At 35.0% G+C, this 22,144-nt stretch overlaps 2 protein-coding genes across 4 annotated transcripts; both read left to right on the top strand.

Moving 5' to 3' along the window:
- The first annotated feature begins 4,047 nt into the window (after window positions 1–4,047).
- LOC108995487 (probable serine/threonine-protein kinase PBL3) lies at window positions 4,048–12,695 on the top strand. Of its 2 annotated transcripts, none has more exons than XM_018971066.2 (6): window positions 4,048–4,589; window positions 9,842–10,182; window positions 10,263–10,398; window positions 10,728–10,864; window positions 11,145–11,268; window positions 11,979–12,695. In XM_018971066.2, the coding sequence occupies exons 1-6, from the start codon at window positions 4,526–4,528 to the stop codon at window positions 12,221–12,223; spliced, it is 1,047 nt and encodes a 348-aa protein (XP_018826611.1). In that variant the 5' UTR covers window positions 4,048–4,525; the 3' UTR covers window positions 12,224–12,695. The 2 variants fall into 2 exon arrangements, with proteins under 2 accessions (XP_018826611.1, XP_018826610.1); XM_018971065.2 differs by having other exon boundaries at window positions 4,150–4,589; window positions 11,948–12,695.
- Window positions 12,696–14,806: 2,111 nt separating this feature from the next.
- Window positions 14,807–19,918, top strand: LOC108995472 (vacuolar protein sorting-associated protein 29). 2 transcript variants are annotated; one of them, XM_018971046.2, is made up of 4 exons: window positions 14,807–14,997; window positions 15,174–15,328; window positions 17,514–17,651; window positions 19,305–19,918. In XM_018971046.2, the coding sequence occupies exons 2-4, from the start codon at window positions 15,197–15,199 to the stop codon at window positions 19,608–19,610; spliced, it is 576 nt and encodes a 191-aa protein (XP_018826591.1). In that variant the 5' UTR covers window positions 14,807–14,997; window positions 15,174–15,196; the 3' UTR covers window positions 19,611–19,918. The 2 variants fall into 2 exon arrangements, with proteins under 2 accessions (XP_018826591.1, XP_018826592.1); XM_018971047.2 differs by having other exon boundaries at window positions 14,985–15,035.
- Window positions 19,919–22,144: the final 2,226 nt, after the last annotated feature.

Here is a 22,144-nt window from a genome sequence, read left to right as displayed (position 1 = left end):
CTTACACAGTTTTTTTGTTCTTAATCTTAGAAAAACTTTATTTCCAAGTAGCACAACTCCTTTTCTTATATTCGCCAGCTTTTACCATTTTATAAAAGTGATTTTATTTTATGCAAGAAATTCAATATCTTTTGTACGTGCTGATCTAAACTTATTATTATTATTATTATTATTATTATTATTATTATTTTGCATCTTGGGATCTTTAACATATTGCGCTGTCAGCTAGGGACCTTCTCATGGCCAAGGCCTTGGACTACACCCATAGTCGCACCTCTAGTAGATGTAGTACTGCCTTGAGGATCTCACAATAAGAATGTATATATGCATGGGGACAGACTATGTTGACAATCTCTCCTTTTTGTATCATTATTAGATGGAGAAACATTAGCTGACTTTAGCTCTTAGCCAAAATTAGGTAGACCATCTCCCCCACTTTCAAAGGGTGCAATGTAATAGAGAACATCAAGATTCATATTCAAACATTGAGTTGAGTTACAACTTATATTCACTAATAGTTTATTTATCATTATTCCAACTTATTTCATGCAACATGCATAATTCTTGAAACATGATTTTTTAATATTCTACAAATTTGAAGAAATAAATTTTGATTTTTTTGTAAATATTTTCATAAAGTTATAAAATCATAAGAGAAACGCAATTGTTCATGATGTCGTGTTTCGTGGCCTTGGCAACTCCACACTGTTAGGGTTGGGACTGGTTCCTGCTAAGATGAGGAATTGTGAGTTTGCGGTCCGTGGTACCTCCGACTCTCAAATTAGTTTCAGTGAGGTAGATGAAGAGGGAATATCAAGAGAGAATATTTTAAGGAGAATGATAATAAGAATGTATATCAGTGTCAACCCCTTCACTGGTTGCGGGAGGAGGTTATTTATACCCGACTGGCTGACCTTCATGGTAGTGGGCGTGCCAATCCGTATGGGATCGGGTGTCCCTGCCACCAGGATGACTATTGTTCCTAACACTAGGCCTGATGACGATTGTTCCTGACACCAGAATTAATTCACGCTATGGCGTACTAAGCCCGGCCCGAGACGCATTAAATGTGGCATTGCTGCTCTTCATGGCTTTCTTCGTCTCATTAAAGATGCGTGGCCTCAGCCAAACATCCCACCTCTCTGACTCGTTTGGGCGTCGAGATTCAGGGTCAGAGGATATCTGTACCTGTCGGCTAGTATGTGTGTCAGGCTGTCTCTTCTGCTATCCTTCTGTCAGTATAACCTACCTAACCATTCTTTCTCTTGGGCCTCCTGGGCCTGCTCAGCCCAGCCCAGACCTTATCCTTGGGCTAGAGCATGAGCCCTTCTCCTGGTCTGGCCCAAGGGATAACTCCTCTCACAGAAATAATAAATATAAAATTATTTGACAGCTTATAGAAACTTATATCAGTCGAGTAGACTTTTAACGAGTTGTATATACCATTTAATATTCGATCATGATTTTATATTCATAAACAACTCATTCAATGAATAATATAAGTCAAATTCAAATTTGATTGAATCGATCACGAACATCTTGTCAAGTAAGTAAACTTATTTACAATCCTACACAGAGATACATGCAGGCACCTTAGGCCAATGTCTTGAGCTAACTTAATGCTTTGAAGCCCATTTAATACGGCTGAGTAGTCACTTCCTACTAGACATGAGTACACATGATCACGTACATATTAAGCAAAACCATAAAAATAATGTGAAAAAGTCAAGAATGAGTTAGCTCGCTCGCTCGCTCTGCATGCACTTTGGATTTGCTTTCAAGAAATTCTTGTCCCCAGCTTCCTTTTTCTTTTGACCAAATCCACTTCCATCGATCATATCTAAAACTAAAAGCAGCATTTGGACCTTTTCTTTAATCAATTCCCCTGAAGAAACCTAAAGAGAACTGAAAAAGTATAGCCATCGTTGAAACAGGCAACGCCATTAATGCATGAATACACTAACCTCTTCTTTGACTTGTGGGATTAGTACTACATGCACCAGGCCGTCAAACTATCTCACCATTTTAAATGCAACATCAAGTGCAGTTGACTTCTTCCGCCTGCTAATTTATTCTCACATGAAATTGTTGTATGCATGCTCTATTCATCCAAAACTTATATATACAAGAAAAATAAATATTTGTGACGGATTATTTACGACGATAACGATTATTTATAATAAAAAAAATTATTTTAACAGAAAATAATTATTTTTATTAAAAATAACTCGTTATAAATAAGTAATTTTCTTATAATATTTATAAAAAAAATAATAATATTTTTCACATATATTAAAAAGAAATTGTATTTATTGACATCATCTTGGCATCATGCAGCATTCTTGTAAATTTGGGTGCATTGACATCAGGTTCTCCTTACATGTACAATAGAAATTATCTGCCCATAGTCTAAGTAAAATGGGGGGAGTAGGCCCATTAGGTAGACTTTTTATTATAAGATGTATTGTTTTCAAGGAGTAATTATGGTACGGAGGTTGAGTTGGAGTAGTTCCAATTGATGATACCAATGAAACCCCATTTAATTCCATTTGTGGGGGAGCTTAGAATTTTTTTTATAAGCCAATAAACAATTCAAATTTCAAACAATACTATTTATATTATTCTCAGGTACCTCAATTTCCTGCTTGAGAATTTGAGACGTAAGTTGGAAGGATAATCTTTGTTGAAACATATATGCATTTGCTTTGACTTAAATTACATTTTTATGAGCAAATGTATTATTTGAGGTATTTTCAAGTATTTTGTAAATAATAATAAAAAATTAATTATAGAATATTAAATAGTAGTGAATATTAGTAATGACAAATAGGTAAAAAAAAAAATAAATATTAATGAGGTATTCTGAGAGTACCTTAGTATCCAAACTAAGTTAATAAATGGGACACCTTAGACCCAATTTCAAACAGTTCAGATGAGATGAGATATTTTGAATAGTAGTTGAATAAAATATTATTAGATATTATTTTTTAATATTATTTTTATTTTAGAATTTGAAAAAGTTAAATTGTTTATTATATTTTTATATAGAAATTTAAAAAAATTATAATGATGAGATGAGATAAGAATTTTTATATATCCAAACTCAGCCAGAATTTATTTATTTTATGGAACAGGTGTTGCTCAAATTGGCCCAAAGTCAACAATTTCATGTCTTCTCTTGCATCATTTCCAACATTTAACATAAAATTTGAGCTCTCGTAGGTGTGTTTATCAATCTGTATAAGGTTTTAATACCATATAAAAAAAAATTGTGAAAATATTAATGTTAGTTTTATTTGAAGGTACGCATGAAATAGATTTTTTTTTTTTTTTGGGCAAGAAATTAATAACGTTCAGGTACTATTCTTGAGAGAGGAGTAATTTTATGTACAGTACTATTAAACCTACCCACCCACAATCCCAACATTTATTGGTTGTAAATTTTCATTTTTGCCTATTTAAGGCTATGTTTGGTAATAAAGATTAATGTCCCGTTTGATTTTACAGATAATCTCATTTTATCTCATATCATCTTAACATTTAAATATTATTAAAATATCATTCAAATATTAATTAAAATACAAGCACTTTTTAATTTTTAATTTTTAATTTTCAATTGTTAAATTTTTTTATCTAATCATTATAATTTTTTTAAATTTCTATACAAAATATAAAAAAATAATTCAACTTTTTTAAATCTCAAAATAAAAATTATATTCTAACAATATTTTAAATTTATAATATTTTTATTTAATTTTTTCTTTCATTTTTTAAAATGTCATGAAACATTATATATCAAATTATTTTAAAATTTTTCCGTTTAACCAAACGAAAAGTTTCTAATTGCTCCGTGTGCGCCCCTGCTTCTTTCTGCCAACCTGCTGGAAAATCCTATTCTCTCTTTTATAATTGGACGGTGACGAAGGAGCACAACCGTCGTGTGAACTGTGAGGATAACATCAGCCACTAACGGAAATTTGAAAACGAGGATGACATAGCAGAGTTATCGAATACTTCGTACTTGGTCGGGGCACTCGTAGGTGAAAATACAATTCTGACGCTACTTTCGGGTCATGGTATGAGGGCATCGAGGTCAATGATGTATCGGGAGGTGCTCCCCGCTATCTGAGCACGTCCTAACACGTTGGCCTCTTGTCGTTTTTCGTAATTCTCTATCAAGAATTCTCTCTCCGTCTGTCTGTTTTCACTTTATTTTATGCTATTGAGTTTTGCTGTTTTCAACTTTTCATTGCTTTCTCAACGTCGCTCTCTGGTAATCCGTGTTTGTTTTCCCACTCGAATCTAATAAAAAGACCTGGTTTTTCTCTGTCTTCATGTTCTTCTCTGGAAGCTCTGGGGAGGAACAAGAAGCCAGAGAAAGAGACATAAAAGTACCAAAAAAAATTGAAAGTTGGAGAGGGAGTCTTTGGGTTCTGAGATTTCTATATAGAAATTCGGATACCGTACTGTATGCAGTTTTTCTTATTTGGGTCTGGTTTTGACAAGTGTGTCTGTGCGTGTGTCTATGGGCAATTGCTTGGAACGTCGTTCCATGGTCGATAACTCTCCGAGCTCTCAGGCAACTTCCGGTAATGTTTCTGTGCCTTCTTCGTCTTTATTCCATTACATGCAAGTAAATAATCTATATGCTATGTTTATTGAGTTTCGTATTAGTCTGGGAATGAGAAGCTTGTTGCCAATCCGTATACACATCAATTTTGTTGTGGTTATTGTTTTGCTTTTGGTTCAATCCTGTTTTTCAGGAATGTAGAGCAGAATGGGGTCCGTTAAATCGTTTAATTGGACTTACAAGTGGGTTGCTTTCTTTGGTTTGTTGAGGTTGGCTGTGTTTAAGTTTGTACCTTTATTTATTTATTTAAATTTCTGTCGATTTGTTTCGACCTTTTCTTTATGACCGAGTCATAGCAAAATGTAAAGCTGTGGTTTTTCAACGTCTGATTGAATAATCTACTTGTTTACCTATCAAAAAAAAAAAAAAAAAAAAAAAAACGTCTGATTGAATAATTTGGAAAATGGTGAATATATCAGGGTTTGATTACTACAATGTAAGTTTTATCTGGTCTATGTTAGGTTTTAAGCAGAACCTTTAATGGGTTTCCAAGAAAGCGTCCATGTTCCTGGAATAGACAGTCTCTCATTGTATTGAGCTTCGTATGCTCTGTATCTGAAGTTTGCTGGATATAGCTTTCTGATGTTCATTCCGGCGGTCACAAGTGTGACTTTCTATTGGTGGTTCTGCTGATTATGCCCTTGGTTGTCATTTTGGGCCCTTTGGCGTTTGCATCTCAAAATTGTGTGGCCAAGCGTTTAAAGGATTTTCACACTGAGCATATACTGTACATTTTATTTGTGCTTTCTCTCGATTGCTATTATGGTTTTTAATGTTGTAACCAAAGTAAAAGAAAAACTAGTTTTTTTATTCCATATAACACTCAAACGGGTAACTTTTTTATGTGCTTTTTCTATTAATTGCAACAGACGATTCTTGCCTTTTTTTATGTGCTTTCATGGATGCATTTGTTGCATGTAGCAAATATTTACACTTTTTGGTAGATTCATTTTTATCTTCTTATGTATCATATGCTGGGACTAATCTTATTTTTTCAAGTTTGGTGAGGATGTCGATCCAAATTCTCTTAGTATGGATCTGAATAATAATTATATTATATGGCCAGTGATGCTCAGAAGAGTTTAATGTTAAAGACCAATTGGTGCTAAAAAAAATTAATTAAATGTATCATCTCAACTCATTGCAACCTTCACACTCTTTATGATTCATCAAAGCCTATGCAATGCTTCAGAATTGCCGTAGGGCACACATTCACCAGTGCTTTCTTCAATTGTCAGCCTAATCTAGTTAGCCATAATCTTAATCGATTGAATAAGTAATTGTTCTTATTTAGGAAATAATGAAGTTCTGATCTAAATCCTCTCTCTCTCTAGATATATATATATATGTATATAAATAGATAGACAGGAAAATATACTTTCCACCCTCAAACTAACAGGGGCTTTATACTTTGCATTTTGTACTAGTTGGTCTGATACATTGCACTCTTCAACTACCACTGATTGTCATATAAGACATTGTTCAATTTTGACCATTAAGATGGGTCAAAAAAATAGGTGGTGTGAGACAATCTCAATAGTTTCTAGTTGGATTGTAAAAGATGACGCACTTCGCAATTGTTTGGTAGCTTGAGAGTTTAAGGTGTTACTGTGTGTCAGTCTTTGTAGTTTAGGGTGCAAAGTGTAGGACTGCCATTAGTTGGAAGGTGAACAGTGTATTCCCCACCCCTCTGCCTAACATTATTCCATTTTATATAGTAAAATACTTCATTCCTATGGAAAAAATTATAGCTAAGTTGATTGTTACATTATGAAAGATAAATGGACAAGAGTCTGACCATACTATCATATCCTTCATGTACCATGCATATAAAGCTGACTTATGTGCAGGCTCATTTCCAATTCTTCCAATATGGCTCACCTTAGAACTCTTGAATATTTTAAAGCATTGATCGAATCTCCTCCACACCATTGCCCTGCAGTGACAAGTCTAGTCTCTGTGAGTTGATCTCTGTTACCATCCTCAATGAATCACTTTCAAGGATAATATCGGCTATCCCCCCATATAACACCAGTTGCAAGCTCCTTAGCCTTGCTAGTGATTCAATGTCGTCAGCTTCGTTAACCTTATGTTCCTTCCTACTTACTGCATTAGGATCATCCATTACTTCCACTAATTCAAATAACACATTGCTATATCAAGTCGATTATTGTAATCAAGTTAAAATGTTTTGATGAATGCTGTTTTATAGGTTGTTTTGGTGTAAAGATGTTTAGATAGAGAGTAAGAAAATTTTAAGAGAATTATTTTTTTTAAAGAAATCCTTATACCCAAACATGTCCTTAAGAATAGGGGTTCATTGTAACTACTGCAGCAACATAGCCTGCACAGCATGATGGCAATGGTTGTGAGGTGGCAGTAGCAACCCCAATGGTGGTTCTTAAATGAAATAGGTTACTGCTTTCAGCTTATTGTCCATAATGGTGCTAGTCATTGTTCTACTATAAGCCTATGGGGCAAATACAGAAATTTGATTGATGGTTTGGGATGATCAGAAGACGTTGAGAACTTATAAATTCATACAACTAATCTAGAAGCAAACTAAACCAGCTACGTAAAAATGGTTTAATACAAATTCCCAATTCTATATAAACACCACAACCAACAGAAAAACAAAGTAAAATTGTTTTACATTTGAAAAAAAACGGACATTTCAAATCCCATCCATGCTTGGGGCAGATTTTGAGGTCTTAAGAAAGGTCATATATGTATAAAGATTAACATCGGGACTAAACTTCCAGGTTTTAGGAAAAAAACTTAGATAAATGTTTCAGATCTGGAGAAGACTTGGAGTGTTTTTTATTTTCAGAAGTTTAGGGGACAAAGGACGGTTCTTACAAATTCTTTAGGAGGCCGAAGAAGGGGACGAGGGGGAGAAGATGTGAGGGAAGGCATTGATGACTGCTACTGTACTAACTTCTAAATTAAGGGCACGAGCCAAGAGGCAAGGAATTAGAAGTTGGCTACTTGATTTGATTTGTGAGTTAGAATGACATTTTAGCATGGGAAACATTAGTTTCCTTTTGAAAATGGTAAGTTTTGATGGATGTAAATTTTTAAAAGGGAATTTAATTAGTGTGAGAACCCACAAAATTTGAAATGACATACTTGGGATAAAACTGGCATTGGACATGCATGTTGACTATTGCAACTTGATATAGTGGTGAAACATAATTATTGACTTCAATTCCAACCCTACTACTTTCACCATACATTGGATTTGCAAAGAAGCTGAATGCTCAAGAAAACAATGGTAAGCTGCTTGTGTGATAGATTATTAGGAATCTTGCTGAGCACAATTCTAGAATCACTGTTTTATTTTATGATTGGACCCAATGGGCATACTGTCTTTTAGAACCCAAGAGAAGGGTGATTGGAATACATACATCACAGAATCCAATCCTACGAAGTATAAACATCAACCTTTGTTTCTTTTTTTGATAAGTAAACAAGTATAAACATTAAACATATACGTAAAATGTTCATGTCAAGTGCAAGTTTGAGGGATCAGCTTGTTGCAACCTTTTTTCTTTTTCCTATACATTGATTGAAAGGTCTCTATCAAGTTATCCCATTGGAGAACCTAGCATAATACTAAGAGATCAATGGAAAGCCATGAGGGTCGGTTTCAGTAATTATGGCCTAGTTTATACACCTGACACTTATTGAAACATGACCAGATTTGTCAAGTTTGTAATACTTTCAATCTACTCAATAATTTGAACAAGCTACTTTAGCAGGATACTGAAGAGATCAAAATGGAAAGCCATGAGGGTCGGTTTCAGAAATTATGGCTTAGTTTATGCACCTGACATATATTGAAACAAAACCAACTTTGCCAAGCTTGTAGTGCTTTCAATCCACTCAACAATTTGAACCAAGTGATGATCCAAGCAGGAGTGTGGAGGTGGTTCTCAGGTTTGATGTCTAGTTAGAGGGACATATTATCTAGGGATGCTTGTATTTTGTATTGAAAACTTGGTTTAGGCATCCATTTAGATCTATATTAAAGGTTACTTAAACGGAACTTGGTATATCATTCAATCTTAGCTTCAAAGAGCCATTAAATGTCTTAATGGACACACTAAAATACAAGCTCTCCTGTCAAATAAAAATATGGCGATAGTCTTGAGATGCATGGGTCATACTATAATTGGTCTCTTGTCGACATATAAAAAAATATTGATCTCTTGTATGTAACAAGCTTCTAGCATATTGACTAGCAGATTCCTTGTTTACTACAATTTCCATCTGAACTTAACTGTTCTTATAGGTGATGTTTAGATTTAGCATATCATTTTTAAAACAGAAGTTCAGATATTTGAAAGTTAGATGTGTCTGTGTCTTTAAATTGGAGATGGATGATTAATTTTGGTTCTAAGACTTGTCCTGTAAAAGCACAAGCACAAGAAAAATAAGCATAAGATCTGAGTAACCTCAGATCAACATCAGCTGTAAACATCCAGGGGATAAATATAGTGAATTTTAGTGATATTGGTCCCACTTTAGTACTGTTATATGAAGCTGATTAGCAGTTTATATTTGTAAAGTGGAAATATGACCAAATGGCAAGGGTTCTACATGATAATTTGATTCTCCATCTCACATTCCATCATTAGTTTTATGAATATTTTTTATGAATGAAACATCATATGATGATAAGTTGTCTTCATCATAACCGAACTTTAAACAACATTGATGAGTGAAACAAAGAGGCACTCTAAGAATAGAAGATTATTCACTGCATTTGCATTAATAAACTAAACTTCAGAAATATTTGAGTGTATAATCTTTTAAGAGTTGATTATTTCCTATAAATATTTGGATTTTGGATCCCCCTTTCATTGGCATGTTATGCATCTTTGTCTGAGGGTATGTTGAAGATGGTCTGTAACACTGATGTCACCTATTAATTGGGGTTTATGTTCAAAAGCTGACAGCCAATCATTAGAAAGTGGAAGTGCTCTGCTTGTTATAGAAAGTGGTAAATAATGTGTGCATGTGTTTGTATCAGACTAGAACTTGTGCTATTTGTTTTACACTACAGTTCCTAATCAAATAAATCATGCTTTCGGAACTAATTATATCCATTGCTGGGCTTCTGATTGTGTTTGTGCTTATATGCACTCTATTTTCTATTGGTGCATACTTTTTAGTGTCACAAATCATCAGACTACCCTTCCCTTTCAGGAGTCACAAAAGTTACCAGTAGAAGCAGCCGTTCTTTTGTTCCTTTGAGCCCATCAGTCCCAGCACATAGTGAAAAGTATAAATCTGGAACTCTTCCTACTCCAAGATCTGAAGGTGACATATTGGCATCCCCAAATTTGAAAGCCTTCACATATAATGAGCTTAGGAATGCTACTCAAAACTTCCGTCCTGACAATCTCCTTGGGGAAGGAGGATTTGGTTATGTTTACAAGGGATGGATTGATGAGCATACCCTTAGTGCTGGAAGGCCTGGAAGTGGAATGGTTGTTGCTGTCAAGAAGCTCAAACCTGAAGGTTTCCAAGGCCATAAGGAGTGGTTGGTAGGATCTTTGTTTCAACTGAATACTCCTTCTGTTTATATGTTTGCCTTGGTCCATCTATTAATTTCTGTTGGTTGCAGTCTGAAGTGGAACATCTTGGTCAACTTCATCATCCAAATCTTGTCAAACTTATTGGATACTGCCTGGAAGGGAATAATCGGCTTTTGGTGTACGAGTATATGCACAAAGGAAGTTTGGAGAATCACCTATTTAGAAGTACATCAACACTTCCGGTCAAGATAATCTTTAAAGCATTTTTTTATCCAGCATGATATACTATGCTTGTATTCCATCATTAAATTCGCTAATATCAATTAACAAGCTACCAAGAAATTGTTTGGAATCATTGAATTACTGGTTTTTACCCTACAAGGTATATGTACGTTTGTTAATAAATAAGTTAATATCTATTAATAATCAGGGAAAGGGTATTTCCTTGGTAAAAAGGAAGTATATATGAGAAACACCAAACCAGTAAAGGGAAAAAAATTAGATGCAAGAAATATGTACCTTGTATTGATAACATCTTACCTGCGTTATTTCAGGGGGTGCCCGACCTCTTTCTTGGACAATTAGGATCAAAGTTGCCATAGATACTGCTCGTGGGCTCTCCTTCCTGCATGACTCTGAACAACAAGTCATCTACCGTGATTTCAAGGCTTCTAATATTCTACTCGATTCAGTATGTTGATTAAAAACGGTAGTATTTTGGTGTGGTAACAGTAGGCTTAAGATCACATGGGTGTGAGATCTTGTTAAATATTACGGAAAAAATGGTGGAAAAAGAGGAAGTGAAGAAAGATGCAAATGATCAAAGTTTTGTTCCTTTCATCCAACTCAGTTTATGGAAATTCAAATTTACATACATCATTTATGCTTGACCCACTTGTATCACCAGCTGCCATAATTTTCTTATTGTTCCAAGTTTTGTTGCATTTCTAATTCCTTTTGTATCTATGCAGGAATTCAATGCAAAACTTTCAGACTTTGGTCTTGCAAAAGCAGGCCCCACTGGTGATCATACTCATGTTTCCACTCAAGTCATGGGTACTCGAGGCTATGCTGCTCCTGAATACATGGCCACAGGTCTGCTCTTTTCTGCCTTTTTCTTAACTATATTGTAGCATGCTTAAAGCAGTTGGACCCTATGTATGACTGGTTGCTGTCTAAGCGGCCAATGCTGTCCATTTACTAATCAAAGAATTGTAATTCCACATGTATGTCGATCAGAATTTGCACTAGAACTTGTCTTGTGCTCTAAACTCTACAGGTCTTGTGCATGATTAACATGCAAGTCGACTGGAAAATTGAGTGCTGCATCTTAAAGTTCCTATATTGTGATTTTATTTTCTACATATGTATTATAAACACACACAAACCCTAAATCCATCCCTCTACAGAGTTTAAACTACCACTCCTCCTACAAAAACCTGTTGCTGGTGAATGACTAGCTGTTTCTAGTTTTGATTCTCGAAAATAATCGCTGGAGCACTACAACAAGCTTTTATGGTATAAAAGCCATTAATAGTGTTGTTTATAATAACTGCACTCTCTCTTCACCAAGCTTATTATATGATTTCCCATAATAATGATGACCTTAATAGCTCCATGGCAAAAATCTGGGGGTTACGTCAATTTTCTGAGATTACTCTACTTTACAATATGTATTCTTTTAAAGAAAGAAATGTACCTACTTCATTACTTGGGAATGTCATAGCATCACCTTCTTGATACTGTACCCTAAATAATCCTTCTCTGTGATCAGGTCGGCTAACTGCAAAGTGTGATGTCTACAGCTTTGGGGTTGTGCTACTGGAGCTGCTGTCTGGAAGACGTGCTATCGATAAAACAAAAGTTGGTGTGGATCAGAATCTGGTGGATTGGGCAAAACCCTATTTGGGTGATAGGAGAAAGTTATTTCGGATTATGGACACCAAGTTGGAGGGCCAGTACCCTCAGAAAGCAGCTTATGCAACTGCTGTCGTTGCATCTCAGTGTATTAGTGAGGCCAAACTCCGTCCACAAATGTCAGAGGTTTTAGCTATCCTAGAACAGCTCCCAGTTGCCAAATACGCAAACAGCCCTACTTCTAGTCCTTTGCCAAAGTCCCCTCTGAGAAAGAGTCACCTTTCACCTCTTAATATGAGCCCCAGAGGATCCCTGCTGCCATCATCACATATACAATCCCCAGTTTTGAAATCCCCACGGGGACGATGAGCAGGAGCAGATTTTCCAACCGACTTCCTTAATGTAAATCCATTTATTTTTGGGCGCTCTTTAGTTGGTAGTTCAACGAGGACATTTTATGAGCTTCTTTTGTTACCGAGAGTATCTAAGATAGAATCTTTTCAGTAAGAGAGATTGTCCTCCTCATTTTCATCTCTGCCAAGCACTCAATAGCAATGTCATTATCGACATGTCTTGCTTTTCCATGCTCGATCTCACCTACACTGTCATGAAACTTAACTAGTTTAGAGAAATGATGTTACCATACTAGCATGGGGACTGCTGTTTTTTTCTAACATGCATGAAATGATAATTTTGCTTCCAATTGGCTTGTGTCATGTGTCCTATATCTTCAGTGTTCCAGTGCATTGCTAATTTGTTGCATTCCCATAATGTAAATTTTCCTGCATTTTCTTTTTCACCTTGATTGGCTTTTATTTTCTTCGTTGGAAGATTATGGGAGAAAAATCCTATCAGGCTGCTTGGTTTCCCAGTAAATGGAAGCCCTCCCTTAAAACAGTGTTTTCTCTGTCGGTTTTATAGAGAAACCATGTTACTAAAGCTGTACGATACTTCAATTGTTCGTGTTCAATGGGGGCAATACTTTTCTTACTCGTTGCCTGAATTTGTTAGCCATGCATTCAAATTGCAGGTAAAAATCATATATGCATTTGGTTTTCTTTGTCACAGAGCAAAAGGAAACAGAATAAGATCAAGTTAAGTACCTGTTAATCCACCTACATATCATATCAAAGTATTTAACCTTGCATGTAACCATGAAAGAACAAGTTATTCTCTTTAATTGAATGTAGTAGCTAGCAATTTTCATTTACCTAATGAAAACTCATTTAACAATAACGTTTGGTTTCGAATGAACTTTTACAAAGTTATATTATACATGTAAAATGAAATTGTTCTTTTGGCTAACCATCTTTAGATTGAGCATTCCCATCTAGCTCATCAAAAGGTGAGTAATTTGGTTAAGTTTGAACCAAACCATAACCAAATGCTTCAAAAGATCCTCACTTTGGTTGAATGCTTATCACTCGACACTTCAACACAGGATGTTTGCTGTTGCTGGGAGCCTTCAACTAGGATTGCTGACTTGAACTGGGAGTCTTCAACTGAGGTTCCTGGCGTGAGTTGAGTTGGTATGCTAACATCCCCTTCAAGCTGAGGGGCAGTACAGTGACTTGAAGCTTGGTTTTGAACTGGGAGTCTTCTACACAAAAAGATGAACATCTAAATGATGAAAAGAAAATAGAGAGTAGTCAATCGGAGATTCCTCAAAGTCAAGACCAATTAGAGCTTGGGACAATTTGTAAAAACCATACTCGTGGGGCCTGTCTAAGGCCATAGATAGCCTCGTAAAGCCTACAAATATGAGTAGCTTGGGTGGTGAGAATCGACAAATCCAGCTAGTTGTTCCATGAATACCCATTCTTCTAGCCTTCCATGTAAAAGAGGCATTTGATACATACAACTATCTAAGAGGCAAGTTGAAGTGAACAACAAGAGCAAGAATAACTCTTATGGTGCCTGGTTTAATAACAGAATCAAAAGTTTCAGCAGAATCCAAACCATCCTGTTGTTGGAATTCTTTAGGCACTAATCTAGCTTTAAACCTGTCTATAGACCTCTATTATTCCTTTTAAACTTGCGAATCTATTTTTATTTTTAATGATATTTCAATTAAAGGGTCAAGGATAGAGGCCAGATGTCATTGGTACGAAGTGCCTCAAACTCCTCTCGCACAGCTTACTGCTAGTCAGTAGACTTTACTGCTTGTGAAAATGATGTTGGTTCAGTGGGGATAACATGCAGTAGAAAGCACATAATAGACGTTATTTGTATTCACAGTCTATCTCAACTCATCTCACTACTATTCACAACTCATTTTACTACTATTTACAACTCATATTAACTCATCTCAACTCATATTCGAATCCAAACAACAGCGAGTTAGAAAGGTTTTTGGCTTGAGAGAGTTGGTCTGGGACCTGGTTATTAGTGAGTGAGTGGGCCTTCTAGACAGGTTGGGGAGAAGGAATTTGCCATTTGGTAGTTCAGGTGAGGCACTGATCATGGTGGAAGGTGCAGTACTTGGAGAAGGATGCACATTTACATAGAAATTATAGAATGTACATTTCCGAACACTTCCTTTTATTGTTGTAGTTTTGGCTTTTGTACGTTCTAAAATTATAAATATTATTATTTTTTTTACTCAGATGAAAATAAAATTGGACACGTCACACCATTCTAATAATTTAGGATATAAATTAAAATATTATGGCTTTGGAACGCAAAGTAAAATAAATAGGCGTGGATGAAAATTGTAATTAAGAAAAAAAAGAGGATTAAAAATTAAATATTAGCGGATCGATGCGGGTGAGTCATGAAAGCTAGGATATGGTTCCAAACTAGACCCATCAAAACGAGGCCTATGACCCGGATATCACAGAACATACCCGACCCAACACGCCCCATTCCGGTGCACTGGAACAAGTTACCGTTTCGATTGTCCTTAATACACCGAAGGACTTGTATTTTAATTTCCATGCCAGTTTCTTCAAATCAGTCAATCCCCCGGTAACGATCTCTTGCTCCCCCGATCTTTAACTACTTCAGTTTAAGTATTTGATCCATTCTAATAATTTTAGTTTCTTATCTGATCGCGGACTGTTTTCTTTTTGGGGTAAATTTTTTAGGTAATCAGGCATTAAATTATATGTTCGAGGATGATTAAACTTCTCTGTCTTTTGCAGATTTCCGAAGTGGCTTTTTGAGGATGGTTCTGGTGTTGGCCTTGGGGGATTTACATGTACCCCACAGGGCACCTGATCTGCCTGCAAAGTTCAAGTCCATGCTTGTCCCTGGCAAGATCCAGCATATCATTTGCACTGGAAATCTTTGTATCAAGGTTTGAATTCATGCCTTTGATCCATCTAATGGTTTTCTGGGCTTGTTTTATTATTTATTACAATGGGTTCCTGAGCTAGTTTGACTGGGTCGTTCTTTCTGTTTGGTTCCTCAGAAAATTTTCGGGGTGGGGGAAGAAAAAGAATTGTCTTCCGGGTTTTGTTAGTTTATTGTAGTCCTCTTTGTTAACTGGGCCTGGAAAACAATGGGTGAGCACAATCGAGGCTTATATAATTAATCGAATTTTTTTCCCTTTCCTTCTCTTTTATGCTTCTGCATGTTTAGAAACCGGAATGAGACGGACGATTAGGCTCAAAATAATTTTTGTTTTCTTTTTATATTTTCTCAGGAGCCAGAAAGATGGCAAGATTTTCTATAGAATTATAGGTCGTTGAATCCTTTGCAGCATTTTCTTAATTTGTAAGACGTATTCTGGGTATGCTTAGTGGGAGTTTTTATTTGTTTTGGAAGTAGTAGAGTCACTCCTTGGATCTTCACTTACGGTTCTGTCTGCTTGCTTTTCGTTATTGTTTGCGCCTAGATGTGTCTTTATTTGTTTTGTCAACAGTAGTTTAATGTAAGGGCAGCTCTAGATAGGTGGGGATGGCTTCAAATGATGGGAGGTTTGGGTGATACTTTACAATTGCGGTATTGGATTTTGCTAAAATGTTACAGAAAACAAAATGGCTCATTCAATCTCCCATGAAATGTTCAGAAACTCTGTTAATGAATCGCTTATGGGTATGGAGAAATGAAATTTGAAATTTCTTCTTTGCACCTACCCGAATATCTTTATTTAACAAATGGCTGTGAACCTCATCTTTGCAAATAAAGTCTGTATTCACCTCGATTCTGTGATATATGATGTTTTTTTCCCCTCTAAACGAATTGACGTTTTCTTTACTTTAAAGCAGTTCACCATTAGATCTCTTTGTAAAAGACATATCAAGTATTAACATTTTTCCTGTACATATTGTTCTAAAAGACGCCAACAGTTAGATTATGTTTTGGACCTTGCAAATTAAAAAACAGTCTTAGTAGAGCTGCCCAGTTTTTCTTGTAACCTGGTGCCAATTTTGCTATTTGCAAAAGTTGGTTCCTGCCAGGCTGTGGCAATTTCCCCAAATGGATTAGCGTATTACTCCCACAATATATTACTCTCACTTTAGATTTTATCCCCTGAGTTCTATTATTCTTTTTTGTTTACAAGTTTTTTCTGCACATTTTGGCATGAAGCCCTCTCTCTTTTTTAATTTTCTTTTCATAGTTCTTCAACAGTTCGAAGTTCTTCTATGGTCCAAATTTCCAAAGCTGAAATTCAGAATAAAATGGGTGATTTTTTATTAACTAGACAACCTTGTTTGTGTTTCTAAAGAGTTTTCAATCAGCAGCTATTATGTGATTCTGGTGTTGCACGTGTGTCATCTGGGAAATAGAATTGTTCCTAATTATATTAATGACACTCTGGTTAAACTGATTGAAATGTCTGGAAAGAGTTTGCTATGGGGTTCAACTTTTGGAGCTTTATATTTTGAAGTATAACTTGTTGCTTTGTTTTCTTTATTGGGGATTCAGATTCCTTCCATATGTGCTCTGTTTGTGGGTGTGTCATACATGCTTGTAGTCCCCCATCTGTGATTGATAGGTGATCAACCATCTGAAATAGGAATTCTGTTCCTAAAGGTGATTAATCAGGAGATGCCATTTGACATGGCATAGTTTGTTTTCCTCTTGATTTTGCTTATTGAATAATTTATTTTGGTTGCTTTGTGATTCTGATTTATGCTGTCCTGTATTTTTTTTTTTCAAGCATATGTAATTTTTTTGGCCCTTATGATTATTGTTGACTGAACAATGACTTTTTGCACCTGATTTGTAGATTGTCTCTAACATTTATTACTTAAACTAAGTTCTTGATTCTGTTGTGTATCTCATGCTATTCATTACATATTTAGTCTTACTGTTAAACTAAGTTCTTGCTTCTGTTGTGTATCTCAAGCTATTCATTACATATTTAGTCTTACTGTCCCGTACACTTTTAAGTATTTGTGCATGTTTCCCGACTATTTTTTCCAAACTACACAACTATAGTGAATGTGATCGTTTAGTTCATTTTGGCAATACTTATTAATTCCTGATTATGAATAATTAGGAACTTCCTTGTAATTTTCTACTGATACTTCCAGGAAGTTCATGACTACTTGAAGACTCTTTGTCCTGACTTGCATATTACCAGAGGTGAATATGATGAAGAAACACGCTATCCAGAGACCAAAACACTAACCATTGGCCAGTTTAAGCTGGGACTTTGTCATGGTCATCAGGTTTGGTTCCCTTTGCCTCTATATTGTTTTATAAATTCTTTGTTTCTTCATTGTCTCAAAGAATGGTGACAATTCAGATAATTGATATGCATTTCTTTATTGCTTTCAATCATTTTTTACCTTAAAGCATAATCTAATTTCGTTTTTCTTATAAAGAAGTGCAAGTTATTGTTTTTTTCTGTTAATTTTACGAGATATTACTTCCCATCTTTGAATCTTTGAATCAACTTAGGTATAAGGAAAATTAAGTTTAAGAGACCGTCGATTCAACATGAGGATGCTTATGATGATGGGTAAAAGTGATAGAAATTATAAGCCTGACATCATTTGTTCTGGTCAGATGCCTTGGAAAATTGTTTGTGGAAAAATAATAGTAAATGTTTTTGAGTTTATATTGTATGCAAGAAAACAGAGCTTATACTGGTGACCTCTTTGCGGTACTACCATGGTTGTTTCAAAGCTGATCTTGGTTGTAATATATGGATATTGATTAAATGTGCTGAGGTCTAGAATGAAAAAAATTGCACTTCCATGATGGTTAGATTCCTGAATTTTTCAATCACTGCATGATGCATTTTAAATGTGTTTTCGTTTTCAATTTGTTTTCTTCTTTCTGCACCGAGGGAACATTCTCTTGCCCATTCGTTGAAATTCACAATCTGTTGTAAAGAATAAGGTAGCATTTGGTAAACTGGCCAGGAATAATGGATTAGGCTAAATGAAATTTTCATGAATAAACTTTTGCTGAATGTATCCCAAAGGGTGGCATGTTGGTTTGGGGGCGAGCTGTATAAATTGGATGTTTTTTTTTTTATTGATAAGTAAACGTATAAATTGGATGTGTTGGGTTTGAAACTTCGCATTCACACTCTTGAGGCTATAAGACTTGGGACTTCCACTTAAATTACCCGAGAAGCACTTGCGGGAACTTCTTGTTGAGGGCCTGGGCACCCAAAAGTGCACCCCCAGGATTAGTCGAGACTTTGCCCTGGACACTGGGTGCCAATAAAAAACAGACTTTTGCTGTGTGCTATTCTGAAAAGTGGCATTTGGTATTATGCCGAAAAATATAGTCCTAAAGTTAAAAAGTAATGGGGGCCCATTGTCCACAGGTGGCTGGATTATTACTTTTTTTTTAAGTAAATGTGGGTGGGGGTGGCGGGTTCAGGGAAAAGTCTGCTTGTAGAAACCTGCCTGTCTCCCTATGTATATAAATATTATAATTTAGTTTTTATGAAAAATTGAAATGAAATTAAAAAAAAAAAAAAAAAATCTAAAGGACGCTGTAGTAGTTAGTTTAATTATTAGGGTTTGTTTCTTGTTCCATTTTCATTCTCACTTCCGTTCTTCTGTTGTTGTTGAGGGATCTGCTTCGATGATGATGGGGCCATGTAAAATGCATGTAAAACCTTGTCATTTCCTAAACTGTGAGAGGTTAGGTAGAATGACTATGAAACGCCTACTATAAACTAGAGTTATCAAACACACCAAAAGAAAGAAAAACAGACCTGCCTTAAAAATTGGTAAATAAATATTTGTAGAGATGCAAAAGGGCCCTGAGTCAAGAGTTTGCTATGAAAGTATATGATTATTCCTTGAAGTATTTGTATTTAAGCTAGTTGTGATGACATAATTATTTTGATTTATCTGAAGGTTATTCCTTGGGGTGACCTAGACTCGCTAGCCATGCTCCAGAGGCAGCTGGATGTAGATATCCTTGTAACAGGTCACACGCATCAATTCACGGCTTATAAACATGAGGGAGGTGTCGTGATAAACCCAGGGTCTGCAACGGGTGCCTACAGCAGCATCACCTATGATGTTAACCCTAGTTTTGTCCTCATGGATATTGATGGCCTACGCGTCGTGGTCTATGTGTACGAACTCATTGATGGAGAGGTTAAGGTCGACAAGATCGATTTTAAGAAGACAACCACTGCAAGTCACACTGCTCATTGAAAACAGCTTCTTTTGTAGTCAGTCATATAGACATTTTTCTTCATTTCTTTCTTTTATTTTTATGTCTTGTTGGGATTTCGGTAAATCTGGTACTGCTTCTGTGATGCATGGTGATCACATCATTTGTGTATGTGCAAAGATAGTGGAAACTCTCACCTTTTTTAACGATTTGGACACAGGATAGGCTTGTATGATTTCTCTGGAATCCGTTTGAATTTGCGATTCATTAGTGAACAAACTTAAAGCTTCTGGTTTTATATACAGAAAGTGAAGCTGAATAGTACTTGGCAACTGGGTATTGGATCCAACTATCGCATGGAGTCCTGGACTTACGTTTAACCCTGATTAGCCTCTGATTTTTGTATTGAATTCTATTCGTGTATGTAAGATGAGTGATGATCTACAGCTAGGCTAAGGATAATACAGGGCTCAAGGATAATAAGAGCATCATCCACTTCTAGACAGTCAGTCATCCACCGTTAATTCCAAAGTGACTATCACGAACAGAACGACAAGACAGTGTGATTTAGCCATCAGTTTTTGCAAAATGTAATAGTCGGAGGTTGAAACAATTCAGCCACCATGAGCTTGGTGGTGCTAATTGTAGATATGAAAAGGTCTTGACAACTTGCTCCATCGATGATTCCAATCAAATCTTAGAATGAAAATAATTAATACTCTATATGCATGTATTTTCGTTTTCTGCTGGTTGAAAACGTAATCTAGATACGCTCTTTTTATGCTGATATCTATACAAAACCACTTTTTTTTTTTTGAAGAAAAAAAACGTAATTTAGATGCTCAAAGTAGCCGAAGAGTTCCCTAGGTGCCAGCTAGGCACACATCCCCACTATGTACGCCTAGTCTTTGATAATCAAGAGAAATGTTATTTACAGTCGTGAGTATGCAAGCGTCGTGCAGTCGCTTTGAAAAAAGTGAATAAATATGGGATCCACATGAAAATAAATTAATTTTTTAATAGTAGATCTCACTCTTTTTCAAAACGACTGTACGGTATTTACGCATTTCACGACTGTATGTAGTATTACTTGATAATCAAATGGTAACTCATCAAAATCACCGTTAGTAAATCCACAAAGCCTAATTAAACCAAGAGTTGTGATATTCCCAGAGAGTATAATTTAATAAATTCTCCCGATAAGAGTACTAATATTGGCTTAGTCAAATACAATTCAGTTTCAAAATTTGAAGAAATAGAGATGGAATTATTTGCATTCGAGTAATCAAATACTAATGGCTTCAACTATGAGGTACAGTAATTTCTAAGTGTTTGTTTATATTTGAAGATATACTATTAATCTTCAAAAGTAATATTTTATTTTAAAATATTAGACCCAACTATTTTAATATTTCTCACGTTTTATTCTAAAATGTGTTTGTTGAATAATTGGGTTGAGGAAAAAAATTAGTTGGAAAATAATAATTTAAGTAATATTTAGTAATTATTAATTAACATATGGTTAGTGTAGGAAAAAAATTAAAAAAATATATTATTAAAAAAATTAACATTATATTATTATTTTGACTAATCCAATATGGGGTTATGGCTTGTATGGTTTTAAAATTATGGAAAATATATTAGTTTAGCTAAATTTTAGAGATAATTTTGATAAAGCCAATGCTAATGCTATGGTCATTTGGCTCTTTTTTCTTTTTTAAATTTTTTTCATACATTTTTTTTATATCCTTAAATATTTAAAAAAATTTACAATATCATTAAAAAAAAAAAACTTCTTTAATCACTATGTAAAAAAAAAAAAACCGTCGGTGACTTTTATCGGGACCCAACTCTCGGTTGCTGTATCATTTTCCCTCTACAAAATGTGATTATTTTATCATTTTTGAATTTTTTTAAAAGAAAGATTCAGAAGTTAAAAGAAAAATATCTACTCATCGATCTAAGATTGGAATGTGATATATATTATAATATAGTTTTAATTGCAAAAGGTTAAATCACAATTCAGTTGATTTTTACTCGCCTACATATAATGTTTTTGTTGAGACTATTCCTCACATAGAGATCAATTCAAACTCTACAACTATCCCGGATATCTCTCAGTCAAGTCTCTCCCAGGATAAACTCAAACTTAATTAGTTTGAATTTTCAAATATTATATATTATATATATTATCTTTTGAATATTTCGGTAATCATGAGTATTGCTATTATATATAAAACTTCGATACCATATATTATTTACATGGTATAATTTGATTTATTAAATTCAAATTTAAAATTTAACTTTTAAATCAAATTATATCATGAGGTTTACCAGCTTTAAATTATCGTTATCCATATTTGTTACCTTTTAACTTCGTAAACAAATTGGCTTAGTGGATAATTGCCGGTGAAACCCGGTTACAATATAAATAATGTTATAATGTAACAAATCACATCAAATACACTCATATCAATTTGTATGATTGTTTTTATATAATCTCTTTGTAGTTAGAGTATTTTCTTATATAGACTGACATGAAATCCATGCATGAAAATACCCTATCGCTCGGCCT

Source organism: Juglans regia, chromosome 2 (genome assembly GCF_001411555.2).
Source record: "Juglans regia cultivar Chandler chromosome 2, Walnut 2.0, whole genome shotgun sequence".
Lineage (NCBI taxonomy): Eukaryota > Viridiplantae > Streptophyta > Magnoliopsida > Fagales > Juglandaceae > Juglans > Juglans regia.
Note: the sequence above shows the minus strand (reverse complement) of the source record. Positions and strands in the feature narration are given on the sequence as shown.